The sequence below is a fragment of the Gopherus flavomarginatus genome, chromosome 25 (assembly GCF_025201925.1).
Source record: "Gopherus flavomarginatus isolate rGopFla2 chromosome 25, rGopFla2.mat.asm, whole genome shotgun sequence".
NCBI classification, from domain to species: Eukaryota; Metazoa; Chordata; order Testudines; family Testudinidae; genus Gopherus; species Gopherus flavomarginatus.
The window spans coordinates 15,600,117-15,627,737 of record NC_066641.1 but is presented as its reverse complement, the minus strand read 5'-3'; the positions used below and the strand labels follow the sequence as shown (position 1 = coordinate 15,627,737).

Sequence of the window (27,621 nt, the reverse complement as noted above, 5' to 3'; positions counted from 1 at the left end):
AATACAGACAATGTTTCTTTAAAAGTCTCCATCTGCAAATCCCATTAGATGTGCATATAAGGTTTCAGATGATTAATAGTTGCCTGCTTTGCTTTGGTTGGAGGGGCTGAGTGTATGCAGGTTAACCCCTCCCTCCCCACTCTCACATTTCACTTCACAAACTTGTCACTCGCTGCCAGGCACAGTATTTAAAAAGTGTTTCACCCATGTCCAGCATTTCACAGGGAGGCAGCTGCAGGCCTTGGGAAACTGTTCAGCCCAATTGCTGCATAGATCTGGTTGGGGTTTTCCAGCTGGGACTATGCAGAAGTTTAGTCAAGCTTCCAAACTAACAAATTTGCAATAGAACAAAATCCACAAACCATTTTTTAGGGGAGGCGGCAGGGGAGATCCAATTCTGTTTTTTTCCATACAAGTTTGGAGGTATTTTTTTCCCTCTTTCATATCCTTGAAGCCTGAGCCAAATCCAGTTACGAATCTCGGAGCACGGACAGCATAGAGCCAGCAATGGATCCCTCTGTGAGTAGCTGTATGCGAAGTCCCCGTCCCACTACCCCACTCTGGGGATGCCTGCGGAATGCCCATTCGGAGCTCAGCACAGCAGCAGGAGCGCATCATTACCCACAAGCACCATTCTCGTTCCATCAAAAACCAGACTTTGCTGCATATTCCGATTTCTCAGCCTCTTGTTTGGCCACTGCCCCCCACAGCTTCCCCCGAGAGGAACGCATGTTCGCAGAGCAGCACCCTTCTTTCCAGCATTCTGACTGGCACTTTGCAGCATCCGAGGCCAGAAGGCGGCTAAATCCAGGACTGGCCTTGGGTTCTGGGGAGCTAGAGAGCAGCAGCCCAAACCTAGTGGCTGCTGCAGGGGGCATGAATGAAGATTATGGGGTACCAGGAAACACTACAAATAAAACTGAGAAAAAGTCATCCAAAAGGAAAAAGGAAACCTCAGGTAGGTGGCATGTCACCAGGGATCTGGGGAAGCAAAGTTCACAGAGTCAGAACATCTGTAGGTTCTACAGCAGAGATTAGGAAAGAAACCAATGAGAATTACATTTCAGAATTCTCGACTAGGGAAAAGTGTAGCTGGCAATGTAGAGCACTGCTACTGAAGTAGAGAGCTTTCTGTTTGCTGCTCCCTTGTATTTATGTTTGCTTTTCCAGATCTTGGGCCTGAATTAGCTACCTCAGCCTTTCTGTGAGTGTCAGACAGAATCACATGGTATCCCATATATTGGGACCACAGCCCTAAATAAGGAGCAGATACATTGTGTGGCTGCCATTTGCCCAAGTGTGAAGCGATGGGGGGTGTCAAAGTACAGGCAGCCTGTGCGAGTATGTTAGAAACAGGGAAAGGCAAAACAGGCTCCGGGCTAGTTACTGTCGCTAAGATTAAAGGGATTACAAAAGGATCAAGACACTCAAAAGTAACACAAAATTTACTGGGAATAAATCACTGTCAGATCTCACACCCCGAGTCATAAAGGAGGAGACATCAGGAAAGCTGTGGATCACTGGATTGCTAAATGCATTCTTCTGCAGCAGTGGGTCCTGTACCATCAGGGCTAGTTCTAAGGGGGATACTCATTCTGTCCTTTAACTAGACATCAGGTAACATTTATATTGCTAGGTGCTGAGAATCTAACAGGAAAATTATGTAACTAATTTTACAAATTATTTGAGAGCTGAATAGCATTGACCTGTCTCTCCATCTTCATTGCTAATGCACCTACCACTGCAGAATCTAGGCTCTGACCTCTGCTATCTGGAGCTGCCCATTGTAGGAAACTATGTTGTAGCGCAGTGCAGGTTAAATGCAGCCAAACATAGAAGGTCGTTTTCAGCTGTCTGCAGTTGAAGATGCCTCCTCCCCTCCCCTTTGATACACATTCCACCTTTGTGTCAGTTTGGCTAAGCATTTAACACCTTCAATTCATATCCAAAATCAGTGGTCGAGTTGGTATTAATGACTTGCCCATTAAACATAACCAGGACATGTTGTCTTCAGCTATAAGAAGAACAGTGCAGATGGGTTTAATTGTGTTGTTGCAACTTTGAAAATGAAAATCTTCCACCTCCTACTTTTCAAGGATCTCATGGATACTTTGCTGCAGACTTGCTGCTGCTGTCAGTATGAAATATAGACATGGAGAAACTGGTAGTGTCTCTCAAGAAAGCTATTGAGTTAGGTATTTATTATGAGTCCCTCACTGAAGTATTTGTGCCCACCAAAAACATTGATGCATTTATTCTCCCAGCAAACTGGGATATAGGGAAATATCATCCCCAATTTAGAGACCAGGAACTGAGGCACAGAGAGATTAAATGACTTGCCCAAAGTCACACAAGCTGCCTGGGCAGAGCCAGGCATTCAACCCAGATCTCCTGACTTTCTACCCAACACCTTAACTCCAATATCATCTTCTCTCTCTCTCTCTCGTTCTGTCAGTGCCATTGTTAGTCCTAAATCTCTGCTCCAGAGAGCTTCTCTTTTCAGTTCTCTCCAGCCATTGGCAGACTGTCTGTGAGTATCTGAAACAGATAATAACCCAAACCTTTTTGAGTCCCAGACTCTAAACTACTCCCTTAGATATTTCATAGTCTCTAGAAACCAAGCTTGATATAATTTTTGAACATCCAAACCCATAAAGGATTTTCAGGCAACAAATGACCATAAAAATAATACAAAGAACAATTTTTCCAGAACAGAAAAACAATATTCCAAGTCATTAGGGTTTTTTTTTAAAGAATTTATGGGATTAAGAAGTAGCCGGGACATCTCACTACATTCCCATTAATGGATATCTTTATTCTTAATAGTTTAATGGGATTCCAAAGCATGTCCTCATGTGTTAAGCAGATGTCAAATAGTCCCTGACACCTTTCACCCTCTTATTGCTGTGAGCAAACCTTGCCACTCTCTCCTCCCACTTGCTGCCAACTCATATGCCTGTCATTACAGAGGAGCTGTAACCAATGTTGCTACACATGACATCACTGAAATGTAAAATGATTCTCTACCTTCTGGCCAACTGTTTTCATTATTCCTCCTTCTCTAGTTTAACACCTTGCACGGACAGTGTCTCAAAGGCGATTCCATTGCTGCTTTCATTTCATTCACTTCTGCGCTGATAAAGCAGCAGATAAAATTAACAGTACTACTCCTTCGCCTCCCCTAGAATAAAATACAATAAAACAAACAGGGAGAAAGTCCTGTCCCTTTAAACATTCTGATTTTCTGAAATCTAATGGCAGTTCCTTGAAATGCAGCTGGACACACATTTATAGTTTGTTATAATTGGGACACGCTTCCTCTCCTTCCTCCTGAGAATTGGCTCCAGTTAGCTTTAGCAAAATCCAAATGTCCAAAGAGTGCACTCTTCAGAAGTTAGCAGTTGTTAATAAAGTGAAACAGCAATTATCTATCACCTTGAGACATGCTGCAAGTTAATTCTCTATTATACAGAGCTATGTGATGGTGTCTTACCAGCTACTGTCTTTGCTGTACTGTAGCATAGGCATAGAATTTCAATTACTTGTTTTGGTGCCAAATCCTGTAATTCTTTCTTGGTCTATATTCAGCAGAGGATATACAATAGGGCTTCAGGATTGGGCTCTTTGCTAGTATAGTGCTCCCCAAAAAGTCCAAAACAGGTTTACCTCTGTGATAAACAGGGAGACTTACAGTGTTCTCTCTGTGTAAAAGAAAGATTGACCATTCTGCTTAATCCATGAATTCTTCATTAAAATGCTGTAATGTTTAAACATATTTCTATAACTGTCTAGTACGGGCAGTAACAGTCACAGCAATATTAATATGCGCATGTACTCATGTACATACCTTACACCCACACCCCTTTTCTACTGACTTTTATTAGTAAGAGGCTCTGGTCTACCCTGACTGACAACCTAGGTATGCCCAAGAAAGTCAAGGCAGACGATGGACTAGGATTTGTTTTCACACCTATCATTGCAGTAGTTCTCCTGTACATCAGCCCTAACATTTCCAATTATTGTCTTTATAGATTTCACCAGATTTTCAATACTGTGCAACCATACTCAACACATATAAAAATGGCTTTAACATGATGCCTTGCAATTGCCAACATTATAAAAGCAAAGGAGTTTTAAACTGACTTGTAACTTATGGTATTCTACGTTTTCCATATGATAAAATGACTGTTACCAAGTAAACAAACAATGCCACAGGCACTTAAACAACCTCTTAAATAAAACAACAAATGCTCTGAGTGTCAGAGTGATTAATAAACCCCCGCAGGCACTGACTATGTGAGGCATATATGAGACCCAGAGCAAGCTTTGAACAGACCTTCTATAATCTCATTTTAGACTTTCTGCATGAAGCATTTTCCAGACGACCACAGCACAGAAGACATGTCCAGCCTGTCCATGTCTATCCACACACATTTACAAATAAAACACAGAATCCTGGCAGAAACCCAACTCATTCAGATAGACAGTTTGGATATTTCAGTTTTCTATCACTCAACAAACTAGAAAACCGCGTAGTAAGAACAGGTCACACTAGAACACAGGAAACAGTAAATTAAATTTGGTTATTCGGTTTATTTATCAGCAATTACAAAATGTTTATCCACTGGTAAGTGCTATTGAATCTGGGGGAGTTGCACTGATGTAACTGAGAGCAGAATTTGGTCCTTTATCTTTATATAAATGAAAACATGCAGAATTTTAATGGGGATGTAGCAGAGATGAGATCTGATGACAGTGTGCAAGGATTCATTTACAACATTTTACATTCATATGGTGCCTTTTATCCTAGGAAAAGCCTAAGATATGTTACAAAATTTTCAAAGGATAGTGTCAGTTCACTTTAAATGCAAAACATAAGGTTTTATAAATCCAAGGATCAATGAAAATAGCCCTATCATTTAAATACCCAACTAAAATAATCTTAAATTTGGATTTAAGCACTCCCCTTGCAGAGTTGCAACCTAGACGTTACACCAGTGTGCTGGTGCATTAGAACCAGAGAGTGAAAGTGGTCAGAAATAGTCTATAAATAAAACAAACTGACCAGCCTATTTCCCTTTTCCAAACTCAGTGAAGTGTGCAAAGTAAAGGATCAGCAATAACCGTGAGAAGTAAATTCAATTTTTAAAAGTCTTCTTATCTCAATAATGTAATAACACAGGTAAGGAAATCTACCTAAAAATATATGACTTGCCCAACTGTCCCTTGAACGAACTGGTAATTAAACTTTGTATGTTGAACTGAGAAGGCACATGGTGTAATGGCTCTAGCTAGGACTCATGAGGATTGGATTCTATTCCTGCTTCTGTAGCTGACTTGGGTAAGTCACTTCTCTGCTCTGTGCCTGTTTTCCTTTTTCTATTTAGTGTGTAAACTCTCTGGGGCAGACCTGGACTTTCGCTATGCGCACATACTGTACTGACCACAGTGGGGCCCAGATCTTGGTTGGGGCTTCTATATGCAACATAAATAGTAAATAAGAAACTGTATACTGCAGGAAACCTACTAGAAGGTTAAATAAGTGCTTGACCTAGTTTTCTGATATTTACTTTTACATTTGAAAGAACATACACTGCCTTGTCTTATTGCCTAAGTAAAATATTAACCCTATTTACAATCCTCCATCAAATTTCAAACAAAATCTCCCATGAGAGCCTCTACTAGTCATACCACGGATTGCAGAGAAACATGGAGGTTTTTTTATAGTTGACCTGCATTTGCAATCATGATGCCCTAAAAAGCATGTAGATTCTAATGTGCCTGTTAGCAGATGCTGAAGTCAGAGCTAGTCACAACCTGAGATGCAAATAAAAAGCCAGAGGGCAAGAGCAGTGGAAAGGATGGTGAATCAGTGGCAGGTGTTTCACTTCCACATCTGTGATTAAGTGAAGACTTGACCAAACAGAGACATGAAGATGCAAACATTCTGGGTGAAACATGCTGCAATAATTAGGCTGAATTTTGACTGATTTGTAAATGACACATTAGAGGTACCAGATGTGCGTGAAAAGACAGAACAATCAGAATCCTGTGTGTGTTGAGAGGAAGACAGACTCATAGACTCATAGAATTTAGGGTCAGAAGGGACCAATATGATCATCTAGTCTGACCTCCTGCACAAAGCAGGCCACAGAATCTCACCCATCCACTTCTATAACAAACCCCTAACCTATGTCTGAGTTATTGAAGTCTTCAGATTGTGGTTTGAAGACCTCAAGCTGCAGAGAATCCACTAGCAAGTGACCCATGCCCCAAGCTGCAGAGGAAGGTGAAAAACCTCCAGGGCCTCTGCTAATCTGCCCTGGAGGAAAATTCCTTCCCGACCCCAAATATGGCGATCAGCTAAACCCTGAGCATGTGGGCAAGACTCACCAGCCAGCACTCAGGAAAGAATTCTCTGCAGTAACTCAGATCCCATCCCATCACAGACCACTGGGCATACTTACCTGCTGATAATCAAAGATCAATTGCCAAAATTAAGCTATCCCATCATACCATCCCTTCCATAAACTTATCAGGCTTAGTCTTAAAGCCAGATATGTCTTTTGCCCCCACTACTCCCCTTGGAAGGCTGTTCCAGAACTTCACTCCTCTAATGGTTAGAAACCTTCGTCTAATTTCAAGTCTAAACTTCCTAGTGTCCAGTTTATACCCATTTGTTCTTGTGCCTACATTGGTACTAAGCTTAAATAATTCCTCTCCCTCCCTAATATTAATCCCGCTGATATATTTATAAAGAGCAAGCATATCCCCCCTCAACCTTCTTTAGGTTAGGCTAAACAAGCCAAGCTCTTTGAGTCTCCTTTCATAAGACAGGTTTTCCATTCCTCGGATCATCCTAGTAGCCCATCTCTGAACCTGTTCCAGTTTGAATTCATCCTTCTTAAACATGGGAGACCAGAACTGCACACAGTATTCCAGATGAGGTCTCACCAGTGCCTTATATAACGGTACTAACACCTCCTTATCTTTACTGGAAATACCTCGCCTGATGCATTCTAAAACTGCATTAGCTTTTTTAACGGCCATATCACATTGGCGGCTCATAGTCATCCTGTGATCAACCAATATTCCAAGGTCCTTCTCCTCCTCTGTTGCTTCCATCTGATGTGTCCCCAATTTATAACTAAAATTCTTATTATTAATCCCTAAATGCATGACCTTGCACTTTTCACTATTAAATTTCATCCTATTACTATTACTCCAGTTTACAAGGTCATCCAGATCTTCCTGTATGATATCCCGGTCCTTCTCTGTGTTAGCAATACCTCCCAGCTTTGTGTCATCCGCAAACTTTATTAGCACATTCCCGCTTTTTGTGCCAAGGTCAGCAATAAAAAGCTTAAATAAGATTGGTCCCAAAACTGATCCTTGAGGAACTCCACTAGTAACTTCCTTCCAGCCTGACAGTTCACCCTTCAGTATGACCCGTTGTAGTCTCCCCTTTAACCAGTTCCTTATGAACCTTTCAATTCTCATATTGATCCCCATCTTTTCCAATTTAATTAATAATTCCCCATGTGGAACCGTGTCAAATGCCTTACTGAAATAGAGGTAAATTAGATCTACTGCATTTCCTTTGTCTAAATAATCTGTCACCTTCTCAAAGAAGGAGATCAGATTGGTTTGGCACGATCTACCTTTTGTAAAACCATGTTGTAATTTGTCCCAGTTACCATTGACCTCAATGTCCTTACCTACTTTCTCCTTCAAAATTTTTTCCAAGACCTTATATACTACAGACGTCAAACTAACAGGCCTATAGTTACTCGGATCACCTTTTTCCCCTGTCTTAAAGATAGGAACTATGTTAGCAATTCTCCAGTCGTACGGTACAACCCCTGAGTTTACCGATTAATTAAAAATTCTTGCTAATGGGCTTGCAATTTCATGTGCCAGTTGCTTTAATATTCTTGGATGAAGATTATCTGGGCCCTCCGATTTTGTCCCATTAAGCTGTTCAGGTTTGGCTTCTACCTCAGATGTGGTAATATCCACCTCCATATCCTCATTCCCATTTGTTATCCTTCCATTATCCCTAAGCTCCTCATTAGCCTTATTAAAGACTGAGGCAAAGTATTTATTTAGATATTGGGCCATGCCTAGGTTATCCTTAACCTCCATTCCATCCTCAGTGTTTAGCGGTCCCACTTCTTCTTTCTTTGTTTTCTTCTTATTTATATGGCTATAGAACCTTTTACTATTGGTTTTAATTCCCTTTGCAAGGTCCAACTCTACATGGCATTTGGCCTTTTTCACTTTATCCCTACATGTTCTGACCTCACTAAAGTAGCTTTCCTTGCTAATCCTACCCATCTTCCACTCCTTGTAGGCTTTCTGCTTTTTCTTAATCACCTCTCTGAGATGCTTGCTCATCCAGCTTGGTCTACAACTTCTGCCTGTTTTTTTTCCCCTTTCTTGGGATGCAGGCTTCTGATAGTTTTTGCAACTTCGACTTAAAGTAATTTCAGGCATCCTCCGCATTTAGATCCACAAGTTCTTCAGTCCAATCCGCTTCCCTTACTAATTTCCTTAATTCTTTAAAGTTAGCCCTTTTGAAGTCAAAAACCCTAGTCCCAGATCTATTTTTGTTTATCCTTCCATCTAGTTTGAACTGAATTAGCTCATGATCACTCGAACCAAGGTTGTCCCCTACACCCATTTCTTCTATGAGGTCCTCACTACTCACCAAAACCAAATCTAAAATGGCATCCCTCTTGTTGGTTCTTCAACTACTTGGTGAAGAAATCCATCAGCTATCACATCCAGAAAAATCTGAGCCCTATTATTCTTACTAGCACTTGTCCTCCAGTCTATATCTGGGAAGTTAAAGTCTCCCATAATCACACAATTCCCATTAATGTTTACTTCATTAAAAACATTAAAGAGGTCTCTATCCATATCCAAGTCAGATCCCGGCAGTCTGTAGCACACTCCAAGCACTATCTCAGGGGAGGATCTAGTAGCTTTCTTTCCCAGTGCGATTTTTGCCCAGACTGACTCTGTCTTATCCATTCTATTACTTCTTATTTCTGTACAGTTAACCTCTTCATTGATATACAATGCTACTCCACCACCTTTGCCTTTATTTCTGTCTTTCCTAAACAGCACATAGCCTTCAATACCTGTACTCCAGGTCATGACTACTATTCCCAGATACAGCACTCTGGGACAATACAATGAGCTTTTTACTTAATGCAGCCCATTTTTGCAGCTTATTAATAAATAATAATATACACATTGGATATCTAGAATGCTTTTTACCAAAGATCTCAAAGCACTTTGCAAGTTTCAGCTACATAAATCAATTATGAGCTATTACTGTGAAACACCTCTTTGAACTGGCCCATAAACCATAGACATCTTCTCCTCAACAAGCTCTCAGACATGCTGAAATGTTAAAATCATCAAGACTAAATTCAACATATCAGGGAAAAAAATACAGCAGAACTAACACAATGCTGTTGAATTTGCTCATACTGCACATTCCCTGCCTCCTTATTCCTCTTCCTTTGTGAACCCCCTGTATAACTTTCTATTGTAGGGTCTTTGGGGCAGATACCTTATTTGTTTCAGCTCTTTTTAAAGTATCCATCATACTGAGGGTGCTATACAAACAGCAAATAAATAATATGAAAACTGTCCCAAGGATCCACCCTGTTCTGCTTGCAGCAAACAAATGCTGAAGCTGCAGAAGTCTCTGTAGGAGATCTTTCTTATTTTTTGTAATATTTTTGTAAGTTTCAGTTCCAAATTTCAGCACATCCTGCCGTGCACTTATCAGAGTAGCACTGACTTGAATCTGCATTAGGGAAGAAAAAGATGACTATCCCTTCACCTTTTATAGTGATCTTTCCTGCACCTCTTTCTTTAGACCTGGCCTGTGTAACATATGAAACGATTACTGCTGCTACTGGCTAGTCTCTTCCGTAGACATGTCTTTTCACAAGAAAGTGTAAAATGTCAATTCACCAGCTGAGTTTAACTGGATTTTTCTGCAGGCATCCGCCTGTTGACACAAGTACAGTTAAGGCAGGAAGAAAACCTATCAAAAGCCATCAGGTAGCATGCTTAATTGCCCCAGCCCTAGGCTGGCTTGGGACGTTCATTTACATCAAACCTTTTACTTTAGCAATTAGACTGTTCTAATTTTGTGCTAGCAGAGATAATGCTGAATCAAACTAAACAACTAAGTGTTGTCAGAATCTAGGAAGACTCAGTGGTTTGGAAATTATGATTAACTTAACTGTAATGAAACAGCTACAGAAACTCTCTTCCCACTCTGGATGATCTCAGAGGGACCAAAGGAAAACTAGTTCCCTACATTATGAGGACTTTACGTGTTGATCATGTTATCTTTGAGTAGAGCTACATCTGAAATAGTTTGCAAGGTAATAAACCTCCCTGAGGTGCACACTGATAAGAACTTCTAGTTACTTTAGGAACAGATGTCAAATGAGTCACTATCTATGAAATCATTTAACTTGGACAACATGAATGCACGTGGTGAAAGCCACAGACACACACACACATCCTATTAGCTGAGATTTTGGAATCCTGTGACTTGTTCCATAACAGCAAATCTTTCAGCATCTTGCTTTTTTAACTAGCTAGAATAAATATGCCCCCAAAGCCTTCAGCATAAGAAAACGTTACTTCAAAGACATTATGCGGACACTCCAATGTTTTTGTAACCTCTTTATTGATTGGGAGGGGAAAAAAACTACAGAAATTTACAAAATGTCAATAATTAAAACTTCAGATGCATAGCAACTGGCTAGGAAACCCCATGCACATCTAGCATCCAAATGTGTCCCTGTACATGCACTACCAACTGACCTTCATGCTTCAGTGCTTAAGCCAAGCTCTAACTATTAGGGGGTTAAGATGAGGCCCCTTCATGGGGGGGCAGTTTATCTTACATCTGCCTACTGGGACATTTCTTGTACCTTGTTCTGAAACACTGTCATAGCCTGGACCTCACACTAGACTCTAATCCAACATGACAATTTCTATGACCAGGGCACGTTTCCTTTCGGCTTCTCAGTTCAGAGTTCAAGTCTCAAATTCAAAGTGAGTCTCCCCGAAAGTCGCAGCTGTAACAGACCTGATGTCTCAGCTGTTACAAAATGCTACACGCAGCTATTTTGGATAGACTGTTGCTCACACCAGCAGTACCCCAAAATGTGCTGCAGAAATCAATTCTGGATAACAGCAATGGGAGAGGCAGGCTATGAGTTACGGGTGAGAGAGAAGCTTTCTCAAAATATTTGCAGAGAAACTGTTCTGTGTCTAACTCTGCGCAGTGTGGCTGAAGTGGGCAGAGGATGAAGCCAGGTAAGCATTGTTTCTGTGTCACTGCTCTCACAAATGTGTTCTTTCGCCTTTCTTCTCATGGGGACAGATTTTGATTGCAATCACACTGGTGTAAATCCAGAGTAAAACACCTGACTTTACTGGATTGACTCAAGATTTACACTCTGGCCCATCATCCTTTTATAAATCACTGATCAACTTTGCCCCTCTCCCTCTGCGTGCAAAGGTTGATGCAGATCTTGTTTTGGAAATTTTATGGCACAAAGACACCAGTACATTTTGGCTCCCATGTGTCTTTGTTGCACAACAGCCCCCTTAGGGAAAACCTGTTTGATTAAGCTGCAGATGTGAGCATGGCAGAGATGTGAGCTCCAGGGAGAGGATGAAGGTCTGAAAATGTTCACAGTCTGTGATAAATGCCACCATATCTTTCCCAGTGATACTAGAGGACTTTCTAGGTTGGGATCTTTTTATGGATTGTGCTGGAGAGAAAAACCTTTCTAAAGCAAGGACTTGCAATATTTCATGTGCATTCTGTATTTTCCACATCCTATTGCCAAAACTTCAAAGACAAGGAAAGCCAGTTTCCACTTTTGGAAAGGCACAAAAACCACGATCATAATTAAGCAGCCAGTCTCTTTAGCAGCTCTGTGTGGCATATGGCCCATGCCACAGGCTCCAAGTTACTCAGCCTATTCCGTTCCCCAAGATAATCAGCCTGAGGAACAGAGTTAAAATCATTAAAGACGACTGAAATAGTTTCTTAACAAAAAAGACCAGTGAAATTACCTTCTTTAGAAATGATTCACTCACATGAGGCAAACTGGGAAACTTCAGCTAGGGCAGAATGTTGCTGCTTCCTTGCTTAGACTACACTGGCTACTAATTTGTGCAGATACAATTTGAGTTATCGGCTTCAATCACTACAGCCTTGCATGATTTGGGTCCTGGCTACATCAGAGATTGCAGTTCTCCTCATGCTGCCCCTAGAGAGCAGAGAGCAGCTTGTAATCTCCTGAGCTGGAAGCTCTCAGGAGCTGGTGGCAAGGGCCTCTCCTCATGGGGTCCTCAGCTAAGAAATTTGCTTCCTCCTGCTGCTCTGTCAACCCCCAAACTTGTTGACCTTTGGGGAATGATGTGAGGCTGGTCTGTTTACTCAGGAAGATGGTGAAGTGGAGGATTTCTGTGAACATAAGAACGGCCATACTAGGTCAGACCAAAGGTCCATTTAGCCCAGTGTCCGGTCTTCTGACAGTGGCCAGTGCCAGGTGCCCCAGAGGGAATGAACAGAACAGGTAATCATCAAGTGATCCATTCCCTGTCACTCATTCCAAGCTTCTGGCAAACAGAGACTAGGATCGCCATCCCTGCCCATCCTGACTAACAGACATTGATGGACCTATCCTCCATAAATGTATCTAGTTCTTTTTTCAATCCTTTGATAGTCTTGGCCTTCACAACATCCTCTGGCAAAGAGTTCCACAGGTTGACTGGTGTTGTGTGAAGAAATACTTCCTTTTGTTTGTTTTAAACCTGCTGCCTAGTAAACCTGTGCAATTGGGTTTGATGCTGGGTGGAATATTTTGGGGTGAATTTTCCTCTTAGTTTGTTATTTGGTTGGGAGGCGGGTTAAAGATCAAGCTACAATGAACAGATTGTTAGAAATGAAAAACATTTTTTAGAAATGTAGCCAAGGACAATTTCACCAGGTAATGCTGGCAGTTCCTAGCAGAAATTATCGTTCATGGGAGTTGCATGTAATTTCTTTATTTCTGATGGGCAGCACTAAGAGTGAACACATTATAAATCCTAAATTTAAACCTAATAGATTACTCCAGTTGGTTTCCTTTGACAAACAAATTGAGCATTTGGTAAATGCTGTTGCATTATATATCCATTGCTGTTGCATTATATATCCATTGATCTCTCTCTTCTGTACAGAAGCAATGGATATATAATGCAACAGCATTTACCAAATGCTCAATCTGTTTGTCAAAGGAAACCAACTATTATATATATATTGCTTCTCCAATCTTCTTTTGTGCATCTCCTTGAAATAACTCAATAATAGTATTGCTATTATTGGGGTTGGGGGTAGGAGAGAGAGAGAGAAATAGAACAGTTTATACTGCTCTGAAAATATGTGAACATTAATCCCCAGAATAGCTCCCTTCTTTTTCCAAAATGCTGGCTGCTGCGGAATCCTGGGTTCTCCTTGTCTCCCTTCTGGCTATATAGAAAACTGGAACCTGAAGGGCTTTAGATAAGGGCTTGATGGGGTGGCTAATTCTGAGCAGAGAGCTGATGAAATAAGTGCATTCATTTGCATATATTTATTAAGCCTAGCTGGAGTTGATGCATCCCAGTTCATGTCACATTTCAGTGAGGTTCCAAAGCTGCTATTTTGCACTGCAAGGTGTTTGCCACCCCTGACATCACCGCGTCTTCATGCTGACTTTCCTAAATGGTGAAGATATTGACAAACAGCAGAGCTAGAAGTTGGTTAAAGAACAAAGTTGAGTGCTGCAGGGAAAATTTACTGCAAAACTCAAAGTTCAGCAAGGGCCAAATGTTCAGGGCAGCTTGGCAAGGTGTATATTGCCCGCCACCAGTGGTCTTACTTCCTCCCCCTCCTCTTCATCCTTCCAACACTGCCAGAGTTTCTGTCTTCCCAATGAAGTAACCAGATGCTCCCTAATGTGTGGAGCTTTTCATTTCAGACAGCGATTGGAAACACAATGGAAAATGGCATCATTAAACAATTATAGATTTTTCGAAAACAAGCCCTTGAGATGAGACAAAACATTCCACTGGCTACAAAACCTCTTTTACTTCCACTGAAACCAGCCAGCTCACATCTCAGTGCTAGAAGGGCATGGGCTTTGCCTTTGCACACTGAAGCAGAGGAGCTGTGTCCCTCTGTTGCTTAGATATATACAATAATCATTCATTTATAATAAACCGATCTTACTTTGCATGTGGCTATGGTCATTGTCAGAGCGTTTTAAAATGGGGCTTGGACAGCAGCTCTCCAGCTAGGACTCGCAAGGCCAGCTTTGAAAAATGTGACTTTCCCAGGGGTATATGACAACTGAGTGTACGATCAACGAAAAACAGCTCAGGGCACTTCAATAGAAGCTGAGTAACTCTAAAAGACATGATGCCACCAGTGGTCTCACCCCACTCTACCCATTGCTGTATTCACCCTAGTGAGATCTTTTCTGTGGTTACGTTCACAACCCAAACACATTTCCAGGAGAACCTGCAGGCACCAGACCCAACTGGGTTGGGTCTTATAAACCCTGCTCAGAGCCACCCACTAGTCCAAGGTCATTGCCTCGTCAGTGTGGGTGGGTTATACTCAGCACCTTTACTTCCTCATCCCCCAAAGCTGGATCCTAGCCCTAGTGTGCGCAAAATGACATACACCAGTAGAGGTCACCACACACCTCATTAAGTGCAGGCCTAAACAGAGACCGGGAATGGTTGGGTCATTACACTAATTGAATCTATTTCCCTATGTTAAGTTCTCCTCACACCTTCTATGGGTCATCTTAATTATCACTTCAAAAGTTTTTTTTCTCCTGCTGATGATAGCTCATGTCAATTGATTAGACTTTTCCTGTTGGTATGCATACTTCCACCTTTTCATGTTCTCTGTATGTATAAATATCTCCTGTCTGTGTGTTCCATTCTATGCATCTGAAGAAGTGAGCTGTAGCTCACGAAAGCTCATGCTGAAATAAATTTGTTAGTCTCTAAGGTGCCACAGTACCCCTTGTCTTATTAAGTGCACTGGCATTGAGACCAATACTTAACTAAAATCTGAGGCACCAGTAATCTAGGTAGGTGATGGTGTATGTATATGTATATGTGTGTGTATGTTTATGTATATAAAAAACGGTAAGTGAAAGGGAAGGCCTGATAGTGCTAGCTGGAGACAAGCACAATGCAGCCAAATGATGTGCAAGCTTCCTCCACACAGCTCTGCCAATGCCCCCTCAGTCCTGCCCCACAGTCCATGATGTTCCAGCCCTGTGCTCCCAGACCTCCAGCCTCCCATCAGTTCTGTGCCTAAAACTGACAATAGTGTCCAACTGTGTGACTGATGCTGTGAGGTGGGATGGAATCAGGTCATTAAACAAGCTTTCACTTGGGACCTAAACCAAGATTCTATCAGTTCTCTTTGATGCATATAATTGTGTTAGCCATTATGACTGCAATTTACACATAAAGTATGCTTGCCTCTTAGAAAATCAGGATTCCAGTAGAAAGTCAGAAGCCAGCAGCAAAGCACGGAAGGAGAGGACAGCTTTCACCAAGGAGCAGCTGCGGGAATTAGAAGCTGAATTTGCTCACCACAATTATTTGACAAGGCTCAGGAGATATGAGATAGCTGTGAATCTGGACCTCACCGAGAGACAGGTACCTCTGGAATATCTTCCTCCTCAGCTGTACCCAGCTGACAGGGCTATTCCTGCCTAGACAGAAGGGTGTATGTACAATATATTCACATTGCACCCATTTCTACTTTTGCAAATGTGCATAAATATTTGCACACAACCTGAATAACTTTGTAGCAAATCTAACAAATGCAATTTAACATGGAGATAATTGAGAAGCTGATTTCTGGTATTTGGCTAAAAATATACATTTAATTAAATTTTTAAGCTGCAAAAACCATTTCTGAATGACTGGTGTCTAAGTGCCTTCAGACGACCTATCCCATTCACTGGCACAAACCAAAAGGCTGCTACTTAATAAGAAAGGATAGGCGGCAGCTCCCAGGTGCCGATAACCAGGACTGAGCTAAGCCTTCAAGGTCCACAATGTTAGGGTGACCAGACAGCAAAAATCAGGATGGGGGGTGGGGGGTGGTAATAGGCGCCTATATAACAGTAGGCCCCAAATATCGGAACTGTCCCTATAAAATCAGGACATCTGGTCACCCTAGCTCCACAAACTCTGCAGCATCCCAAGGAGCCCAGCAGTAAATGAAACAAGGGTCCAGGGGATGTTAGATTCTCATTTGATGAGCTGTCTTCTTTCAGGCTAAGGGAATGTTGTGAACTGACTAGGGAGTATAAGAGTGAGGGGAGTGAAGACTTTGAGGGTCACTATGCTCCCAATTTCCTGGTCTGCTCTTAGGATGGTTTCTTCTATCAAGGCTTAATAGTTGGGCAATAAAGGAATTACTCAAGTGAAGAAAGGGAAATAGTATATGCTTAGCTGACTCAGATAGGCCTATTAGAAATATGATAGGCAGATGGACAGGTGTATGCATAGAGTACTCCTGTGGGAATTCTCTGTCATTGCGTGTGCACAGAATTTGTGGCCCCCGCAGATTTCTTTGCTTCTCCACAGAAAAATTACTTCTGATGGGGAAGCAAAGGGAAGCCACAAGAATAGTCATGCTCCCCATTCCTGGCAATGCAGGCAGATCAATTTGGGCACCCAGAGCAGCTGGTAGAGATGTAAATCACTGAGGTGGGAAGGAGCTGGGCAGTCATACATGTGTGAGAGAGACACTGTCCCTCTTGCTCGCTATTGCGGCATGCTCAGCATGGAGGGGTGGTGCTTTGGAGTATTTCTGAAGAGGTAGGCGTGGGGCAGGCTCTAGTCCCTCAGTGAATTGTTCCCTTTGTCTTTGTGAATTCCCTCAGGAGTATAAAACAGATGTACAAATTTTAAGGCTCCTTTACATTGCCAGAGTGGTGTAAAGTAGCCTTACTGTAAAGGCCTTATAAATGCTTATGGTGCTTTGGTGATTAGAACTGGTCTAAGTTTTTGGACTGAAATTTTCCTAGTAAAATGTGCTCCTGTTTGCTACTGGCCTTTTTGGAGATAGTCAGTATCCAGTATAAATTCTGAATTTGAGTCCCCAGCCCTCGCTTGCGTGCTCTTCAGTTGCCTATGATGTAACACTGAGCATATGGCTGCATATATTTGTTGACTAATAGCTAGAAATAAAGGGTTGACACTAGCTACATTACTAATAGACAGAGAGGGTTTGGTGATTTCCTCCAATTCTCTCCACTCCCTTTCTCCATTCATTGTGTTGTAGGTTATATAAATTATCAAAATAACTGAAACCAGCTTGATTATATTCCATTATTTTGACCCAAAAAAATGCAGAATTTTGCAGAGCGAGACAAGAGAGACATCTTTTATTGGCCCACTTCTGTCAGTGAGAGAAACAAGCTTTTGAGCTTACACAGAGCTCTTCTTCAGGTCTTCTTCGTCAGAAGGCCTCTGTGTAAATTCGAGAGCTTGTCTCTCACTGACAATAAAAGCTATGACTTCACCCACCTTGTCTCTCTAGTATCCTGGGACTGACATGGCTAGAAGAACACTGTATAGGTGCATGAAGAGACAGATAATGGGGAGCTGATGAATAATTCCTTCCTTTTCTCATCCAGGTCAAAGTGTGGTTTCAAAACCGAAGGATGAAGTGGAAACGTGTGAAGGGTGGGCAGCCAGTGTCCCCTCATGAGCATGACACAGAAGATATGGACTCTGCTGCCTCCCCAAGCTCTGAATAGCTCCTCACCAGTAGTAATGTACTGACGAATGAAGGAAGGGTTGTCAGAGAACTGATGCCACACAGTTTAGCAGCAGCTGCATCATTAACAGGTGCCCCTCCCTGCTCAAATCATCTCATCCTCCTGTGACTCTGGAAGTGGTGCACCTTAACATGCCTTGGGGGCTGTAAAGGGCACACAGGAAAGTCCAGAGAAGGGTCTGACTGAACTCTCACCACTGCCTTCTTGGCAGTGCCAGTATTTCTTCAAAATAATAACTAAACCCACTGACTATGAAACAAATAAAGCTGACTAGAGCTGGATTTCTAGGAACCAATAATGGTCTTCAAGTCCTCAAAAGACACAGTTTAGAGGCTCCAGTTCAGGGTTTGGTGAGGCAGTAATGTAGCTCCCCAACATATAACCTTATCCAGCATCTCTCTTTGGTCATTGCTATTTGTCAAACCATAAAGGACTTGAGCATTTCACAGAAGTGCTTTCTTCGTGCATCACTCCACGAGTAACGAACACTCTGGTCTCCACTGATGTTTCTTGTGTCATTCAAACTGAAAATATAAATGGTTATAAGCAAGTCTGGGGGGCAGTGGGAATGTCAAACAAAAGTGTGGCCCACCAAGTGCTATATTGGCCTCCAGCCATCAGTTTTGGAAGGGATCATTCCCACAAGGACAAGGGTTCCATTTAGAGCTGAGATGGCAGGCACCTTGCTGATAGGCCTGTGTGAATGAGATACTGGAGGTTTGTTTAATTAATCTCAGTGTAGCTACTGAAATCAGAACATTAAATCTCACAGGGAATATTTGCATAACCACCGCCACCAAGTATCAAACCAAGCGTAATGAGGTCATGAATCACCACTGTTCTGCCCTGGACACTGAACTATAGCTGTTATATCTTCTGAAAGAACATTGCTCCTTTCTGTTGTGTTTGTCACACTCCCAGGGCTGGTTCCAGGGTTTTTGTCGCCCCAAGCAGCAAAAAGAAAAAAAAAAGAGCCGTGATAGTGATCTGCAGCTCTACCGCTGCAGCTTCAGTCTTTGGTGGCAATTCGGCAGCTGGTCCTTCGCTCCGAGAGGGAGTGAGGGACCTGCCGCTGAATTGTCACCGAAATCCGGACATGCCGCCCCTCACAGTTGGCCGCCCCAAGCAGCTGCTTGTTGGCCCTTGCCTGGAGCCAGCCCTGCACAGTTCTTTCTTGAATGCCTCTGGGTACTATCTGCTGTTTCCTTTGTTACAACTCAGGACTATCTGGGTGAGCAGAAAACAATGTACTGTGAAATGATTAGTTGACTTTATCAGTCTTAAGTTCTTATTTCTTTTTCTCTTGGGATCAAAACTTTCTTCCAGAAGGCATGCAGGTATGTATATGTGAATTATGTATGAATATACATGTCCATAATGTTCTATGGATAAATATTTACAATACATGCACTCAGGGCTGGATTAAGTCTCCTGTGGGCCCAGGGCTATTAGATTTTGTGGGGCCCTTGTACACAGGTCAATTATGGCATAGAGGCTATTAATGCTGTACTAAACTTGCCTTTTAATGAACATAAAGCCGTTCTGTGGTTATATTTCAGTCTTAAAATATGCAGAATATAGTTAAATTAATTCAAAATAGCCTACTTCTTACCTTGGAACAGCTGTTATATTAGTTTCTTTCTGGGAGGGAGCTTAGGTGCATGAAAGGAGTCTGAGCTGGGACAAAGGGTTGGGGTACAGGAGGGAGTCTGAGGTGTAGGCTCTGGCTGGGAGGCACTTACCACAGGTGGCTCCCGGCCGGCGGTCAACAGGGGTCAGGCCTGCCTGTCTGCCATAGCCCCATGCCGCTCCTGGAAGCAGCCAGCTGCTGGCACATCTCTGCACGCCCCCATCAGGGGCCGCAGAGATGTGCCAGCAGCTGTCCACTTCCGGGAGTGGCATGGGGCCACGGCACGCCAGTGCCGCCCAGAGGTGGGGGCAAGTGGGGCAATTTGCCCCAGGCCCCGCAGGGGCCCCCATGAGAATACAGCATTCTATAGTATTGCAACTTTTTTTATGGAAGAGGCCCCCAAAATTGCTTTGCCCCAGGCCCCCTGAATCCTCTGGGCAGCCCTGCAGCACGCATGCAGCCTGCCTGAGCCCTGCTGCAGTGGGGCCAGGACCGGTGCTAGGGTTTTGAGCGCCCTAGGCGGACAGCAATTTCACCGCCTCGCGTGCTGGTCCCGCGGCTCCAGTGAAGCTGCCGCAGTCGTGCCTGCGGGCGGTCCACTGGAGCCACGCGAGCAGCCGACTGTCCGCCGGCACCACTGTGGCAGCTCCATGGGAGCTGCCTGCCGCCCCTCCTGGGGCGCCCTGACCCAGGGGACCCCTGGGCTGTCAGCTGCTGCGGCGGCACCCTGACCCAGGGTCAGTGCGCCTCCACGGCAGCCGGCACCCCAGGGTTTCCCTGGGCCAGGGGGCCCCTGGGCTGCCGGCTGCCGCGGCGGCGCCCTGACCCAGGGGGCCCCTGGACTGTGGGCTGCCGCGGAGGTGCCCTGATCCAGGGGACACCCTGGACTGTGGGCTGCCGCCGGCAGATCAGACTCCTTCTCTGTCCCAGCAGCAGCGGCTGCTCAACCATTTAAAAAAAATTGAGGGGTGCTTTTTGGCGCCCCCAAATCTTGGTGCCCTAGGCAACCGCCTAGTCCGCCTAAATGGTTGCACTGGCCCTGAGTGGGGCCCCTTTAGGCCGAGGCCCTGGGCTGTAGCCGCTAAAGTCCCTGTGTTAATCCAGTCCTGCATGCACTCCTAATCAATATTCCAGCTGATCAAATTAGTAATTAATCATCTAACGAACCTAGTCCTTTTTTTCTGTTTCCAAACTTTCCACAGACAGATTGATTTTTGTGAATGCATTCACTATTTGCAATTGTTTGAACAATTTATGCAAACAAATTTTAGCCTATGAATTGTTTGCAAATTATTCACTTTCCTTGTTTATGCTGTGTGATTGGTTGCCTGTGCTGCATGGTATTGTTTCTGCTTCCTGGTTAGATGGCAAAACTTTTTAAAAAGAGGCAGCCTAGCAAACCACAAGTGAAGAAAAGGAAACACGTAATAATTAATTATCTTGTTTGTGCACATCCTCTTCAGCATGTGAATCCAGGTGCTAGTAGGAAGAACAGCCATTCCCCAAACATCCATGTGAGTAAAAACTTGTTCACACAAATGTTCATGAATATTGAATTAAAAGGGCAAAAATACAGTCAAACTGACCAGCTGTTTGGAACTCAAATGAAGGTTCCTGAACATTATTTTGCAGTAGTCAACCAGCTCTATTATCCACCTCATGATATCATAGAGTCTGAGCCAGCCCCAACGTGCATGAACGGAAGTGAAGAACAGCCCAGCTTCCATATAGGAATTACAAGAAGTAGCTACATTTTGAAGAGCGCTCAGCATGGTGGGTACACATTGGTTGCTAAACTCCATTAAAAATCTGGCCACTCATTTAGGTGCTTAAGATGGGAGATGAGCAAGAAATGGACCCTTAGTGACCTCTGCTGATCTCAGATCTGCACTGGAGCACTAGTAGCCAGCTGATTTTATGAGATGTGTCTGAGGACGGGATCCAGCCAAAACAATCCATAACTCATGTCGCAATTTGATATCAGTGGTGCTTGTTTAACCTCATTTTAAATAGCAATCACCAGATTTGGAGGGAAGCACGAGACTGCCACTTTTGTGCACAATGGTCATGTGCCATGACATAGTCCATCTAACATACCTTGGGCTTCCCAGGAGTTTTGAAGAAGTTACAGTCTCTGGAGGATTGCTGCAGCAACACCCACTTTGCAAGGCCTCCTGGTACAAAGAGAGATAGTCCTGAAGAGACATAATTAGGACCTAACTCACCTGAGTTATAAAATATCTGATGCAAGGGTTTTGTTGCAAACATGCTGTAAAGGTACCAATATGATTCCAATCCAGAAACACGTTGAAATGATATCACAGTGCTATCATTCCATCTAGAACTGTCTGGAGGTGTTTCTCAGTGGTTTGGACACCTCCTCATTTAAGACAGTTCATTGCCAAGTTGCCAACAGGGCACTTTACCTATAAAATGAGCTCTGAATATTGACACCCCATTGTCCCCTTTTATAGTGTAACTAATCCTGTTAGAGTTGCCAATACATTGCTCTGATTTTGTCTCAGGATCCTTAAGTGCCATGAATGCCCCCAGGTGTCCCAACAATGCCACCTGAAATTGGCCTCTTTTCACCAAAGTTTGCAGTATATCAAATTATAAATAGTTTTAGAAAAAAATATAGTGTCTATTCCTTTTGTTTAATGTATTCTAATGTAATGTTTCCATATTGTAACAGAATCTCTCTCTTTCTTAGAATGATATATGAAATGTTGACTTTTTAAAGGACTGAAATTCATGTTTAAACATATTAAGGTAACATCTATTTGCTATCAGATTGTGTCATGCTATTTGCACATACCTGCAAGCCAGTATCAGGCTGTTTGCATTTTGATGTTACTCTGATGCACTGATAATGACAGACCCTAAATGTTCTAGCAAACTCCAGTCTCTGTTCTTTATTCCCAATATATAAGCTTTGCAGAAATGGTTGGACGCCCAGTTTCATATCTGGATTGTCAGTTAAAAAAATTATAACCATGTTACACTTTGCAAAAGATGTCCAAAAAAATAAATACAAAAGTTAAAGTAACCAAGAGTCTGGAATCCTTTTCCAGAGCTGAGAATTATTGTGTGTGCTGAGCAAAATCATCCATTCAGATCCTTTTCTTTTAACATCTCCAATCTTTGTACTACTGATGACAATGCACAAAGTTAAAATGTATATAATGAGTTTAAAAATAAAGCAACTTGATGAGGGAAAAGTTATACACAATATTTTCCTATTCAAACCATAAAGCCCATAAGAGAATATAGGTCTGTTTAAAAATTTTAGAGGATATATTTTTATGTTCAAAACTTTTAAAGTCTCTAAAACTTTCCTTTCCATTAATCAAGAGACAAAGTGAGTGAGGTAATATCTTTTATTGGACTAAATTCTGTTGGTGAGAGAGGTCCTGAAGATCTCTGTGTAAGCTTGAAAGCTTGTCTCTCTCACCAACAGAAGTTGGTCCAATAAAAGATATTATTTCACCTTGTCTCGTTCATATCCTGAGACTGACATGGCTACACCCAAACTGCATACTTTCCATTATTCATATTTCTATTGTATGCTTGAAAAAGTAAGATTACTGACAACTTCCCCAGCTTTCAACAGGTGACAATGAAATGTCATGACAGCTTGGGAGATGAATTGGCAAGTCCTCCCTACTAGTACCTTTTAACAATTAAAGGAGCATCTGCACTAGCTATCTTATTCTGATGTCAGATATTACTGAAATGAAATATCAGCTTCATTTTTTCTGACTCCTTTCCTGCCGATAGGCTTGGGTTCGTGTTTGTTGGGTGGTTTGTATATTTATGAGAAGAGACCCTACCTGAGATCTTATAGGCAGAGAACTCTATGCGGCAGGAGTAAAGAGTTGGGCTCATAATGGTGGGTTCCTGACAGACAGCCATCAGTGCTAAGGACTTAACCTAAAAGCCCTAGACAAGAACTCAGTAAATGGAGGCAGAACCCAGACTGGCAGGGAGCTGCCTAACCTGGCTGCAACGGGCTGTGTGTTATGACTTAAGCAGGGCCTTTCATGCTTTCTGATTGCTTAAAACTTAGTAGGTGGCTTTTAGTTAAAACTTGCTTAACTCAAACTCCCAACAAATGCTTGAGAGAAAAGCTCTTTCTGTTTAAGTGCTGGTTAACCATGTAGTGTCCTGTAAGCATCTGATTAACAAACTCTCCAAAGAGGATCATTCCTGGAGAATATCCCAGGTCTTTGGGCTATTTAACTCCACATCTAACTCAGACACACATCTCATTTTCACTCCGAGGAATGGGAAACTCCATATGGTGCATGTGTGCTCTTGTGCTCACTTCCCCATAAGCTGCAAGGGCACTATTGCTGTGTGCCCCAGACCCATAACTGTGTTTGTGCAGTTCCTAAACTGCATCCAAAGCTGGCTGTATACTGAAATCTGCTGGGGCCCCGACTGCAGACAGAGCAGGGCAAACCAAAGAGCAATTCAGACTGACTCTTCACCTTGGAAAGAGGGTTATAAATCTTCCCACATGGAGAAGCAGCCCACAGCGGTAGGTTGGATTCCAGTTCCATGGCCCTACAAAGTGTGTGAACAGGATCTCAGTGTGTGCCCTAAATCACAGCTTCCAAACAGGAGTGACTCTTGAGAAATAACGTACAGTCACCTGTGAGCCAGGCCCATTTGATGCTGGAGTTTCCACATGAAGCCATCTGCTCATTCTTCAATGTTAGTGTTCTGTGAAGGAACATTTAATTCCTGACATCAAAGCTTCTGACCCTTTGAACCCTTGGTGCCAAGAATCTTTCAGGCAAAGTCAGTCATCTGGGAGCAAAAGCTCTGACCTGCAATTATTTTTCTTAGAAATACACATCAGGATTTATTCTCCTCACAGAAAGGAAGTGAAATATTTGGGGATGTTTGGCAAGGCTTCCCATGCCTGATTCTCAATAAATAATCTGTGCACAGTCACCCACATACCGTAGGATGAATCTGGCAGGTCTGAGATTGGTGTACAGATACTTCCACAGGAAGTACATGCAGGCAGGGAAATGAGGCTTTCTTCCCATAAATGGCCTATTCAAAGAGACCCAGGAGGAATGGAAATCTCTGCTCAAGCTCAGGAGTATGCACTGTACACCTGTTTGTGAAGTTTTTATTTAAAATGCACTGACAAAAGCAGGAAGAGCATTTTCTCTGGATTCTTGAAGTCACAGATTTTTGAGACCAGAAAGGACCATTATCGTTACATTGCCTCAATATAAATCCATTGTATGCCCACATCTTAAATACTATGTGCAAATGTGGTCATCCCATCTCAAAAAAGATGTATTGGAATTGGAAAAAGTTCAGAAAAGGGCAACAAAAATGATTAGGAGTATGGAACAGCTTCCGTCTGAGGAGAGATTAATAAGACTGGGACTCTTCAGCTTGGAAAAGAGATGACTAAGGTGGGATATGATAGAGTCTATAAAATCATGACTGATATGGAGAAAGTAAATAAGGAAGTGTTATTTACTCCTTCTCATAATACAAGAACCAGGGGTCATCAAATGAAATTATTAGGCAGCAGGTTTAAAACAAACAAAACGAAGTATTTCTTCACACAATGCACAGTCAACCTGTGGAACTCCTTGCCAGAGAATGTTGTGAAAGCCAAGAGTATAACAGGGATCAAAAAAGAACTAGATAAGTTCACGGAGGTCCGTCCATGATTATTAGCCAGGCTGGGCAGCGATGGCGTCCCTAGCCTCTGTTTGCCAGAAGCTGAGAATGGGCGACAAAGGATGGATCACTTGATGAGTCCCTGCTCTGTTCATTCCCTCTGGGGCACCTGGCATTGGCCACTGTCGGAAGGCAGTATACTGCGCTAGGTGGACATTTGGTCTGACCCAATATGTCCGTCTTTATGTTCTTATGTCTTATATAGACAACTATATCCACCACTCCAGAAAAAACGTGTCCCAATCTTTCACACTTGCTAACTGATCACCCTACACCAACCCATCATCCCTAGATGAGACTCTATTCCCAGCCTAATCCCCCTCCAGCCTTTCTTTCAGGGAAGGTCCCTTGCATCACCAATGGCAGAAGTACTGCTCCCCCTTGTGTTGAGGGGGGTCACTACCCCCTACAATCCTGGGTAGTCACTGGGGGCATGGGCAATACTTTGCCTTTCCCACCAAAGTGCAGCAAGAGCACCACAGAGCTGCTCCTCCCTGCTGCTGATGGCAGATTTTGTTTCTTACTGGTTCCAAGAGAGCACAAAGAGCAGCCAGGAGCACAATGGCTCTACTAACCCACCTGACTAGATGAGGGAGGCACAGCCAATCAGGGAGCCAGAAAAATACCATGTGACCCATCCCACTCAACTAGCCCAACCCACAATGCAATACAATCTTATGACTTGTTATTTGCATTATTGTAGCATTTGCTGCCCCAATCAGGGATGTGCACAGCACCTTGCACAACAAAACAATGGTTCCCAAAAGCTCTCAAATGAAATTTCTCACAGACTTTCCACATTCACCCTAACAGCAAAAAACATGTCACATTTCAATCTGGTGGGAAAATGAATTTTGCTTCGATTTCCTGAACTCAAAACTGAGCAATTTTAGAGGAAAACAGCACTGTTCTGGATTGTTGATCCAGCTTTCTAGCTGCTCTGTGACAGCCCAGCGCATGCATGATTTTATGTTGAGTAAACAGCAGCCCTGTCAGATGGGTGTCTGCTGGCTATTTGTGGTAGTTAGCAGGTGAGAATAGGTATTTATTTACTTTTGGATTTTAAATAGTACTCTGCCTGTAGCCTGGCTCAGGGCACAGAGACAAATAACCTTCCCCAAACCTACCAAGCTTGACAAATCCCCTTGAGAAACAACTTGGATCTGGCACTATTCCTCGAAAGACAGGCTCCTGCTCTGCTGGGCTGTGGTGAAAATGAATTCCAGAGCTAAGGTCCCCCAATGAGAACATCCTTCCCCCAGAGGATCAGTGCAAGTGGCCCTGCTGACCTTGGGCTGCCCATAGCACACATGGGACAGTGGCAATCATTCAGCTTGCCAGGACCCAAGCCCCTAGGGATTTCATCTGAGAGCAAGAATTCTCTCCCATTCAAGCCTGCACTTCAGGATGGCGGCTGAATCAGCCACATCTATAGTTATTAGAAACCAGAAAACCAAACAAAATGATAGACTGAGTCCAGGCTGTAAGTAAAAAACCTGATCATTCAGCACAGCACTGCTAGCATGAAGTTCAAACAAAAAAAAAAACCTGGGAAAAAGAGGAAATCTATGTCCCCACCCCCTGGTTTCATAAGATGATTTAAGAAACATTTTAGTGCTTTCTCATTTGCTTAATTTTAAAGTGATTCCTGAAATAAGTGACTATTTGCTAGAACAGTTTGAATCTCTGAGCATTGAGAGAGGTGGACACTACATTATAATCTCTCTATATAAAGTTGTCTGGACCAGAGACCCCACTCACTATGCAATCATAGACAAGCAGGGAAATCATGTAGAAGGCTACAGAAAATAGAGAGGTTGGAAGGGGTGGAGGACAGGAAGAGAGAGACCAGAAACCTGCACAGGGCTGAGGTGCTGCTGTCGTACTGAAGCTGATAATAGCTCTGCAGTGACATCAGGGTTAGGATTAATATCTGATTAATGGAGATCAGCATGACCTAACCCATTTTATATCATAGGAGTGTCCAGCGTCCTGGCACGTCTCTCTCTTTAGTAATGGCTGAACCCCGGCTGCTGACTCTGAACACTGAACTATTTCCATCCTATAGCCAGGTTCTGCTTTTCTACCGGCCTCCTACCTAACCTGAGCCTGCTTTCTATTCTTATCCCATTTCAGTTCTCTTATTTCTATTGAACCATACAGTCACAGAATCTAGCTGAATCCTAAATAATTTCCACCATATTTCAGACTACACCAAATCCCAAAGTGAAATGTTTTAACACTCTCTGCTCCTGCTTGGTGCTACGAGTCCATGGTTTCTATTAACATCAGTGCTGTTTTCATTTCTCACACTAGGGACTTGCTCCTGCACAGCATGGATCACTCTAGGAGTCCAGTGGGACTGCTCCAGAACTG

The 27,621-nt window shown here is 42.9% G+C and overlaps 1 protein-coding gene across 1 annotated transcript; it reads left to right on the top strand.

Moving 5' to 3' along the window:
* Nucleotides 1–234: 234 nt before the first annotated feature.
* On the top strand, nt 235–19,621 carry MEOX1 (mesenchyme homeobox 1). The gene is made up of 3 exons (XM_050935121.1): nt 235–958; nt 15,590–15,762; nt 17,757–19,621. Exons 1-3 carry the CDS (start codon nt 508–510, stop codon nt 17,877–17,879), a joined length of 747 nt encoding a protein of 248 aa, XP_050791078.1. The 5' UTR covers nt 235–507; the 3' UTR covers nt 17,880–19,621.
* The last annotated feature ends 8,000 nt before the right edge of the window (nt 19,622–27,621 follow it).

Coding starts and splice junctions, on each gene's coding strand:
- MEOX1 (XM_050935121.1), top strand. CDS start 508: ATGGATCCCTCTGTGAGTAGCTGTATGCGAAGTCCCCGTCCCACTACC. Junction 959..15,589: donor AAGGAAAAAGGAAACCTCAG/GTAGGTGGCATG, acceptor CTTGCCTCTTAG/AAAATCAGGATTCCAGTAGA. Junction 15,763..17,756: donor TGGACCTCACCGAGAGACAG/GTACCTCTGGAA, acceptor TTTCTCATCCAG/GTCAAAGTGTGGTTTCAAAA.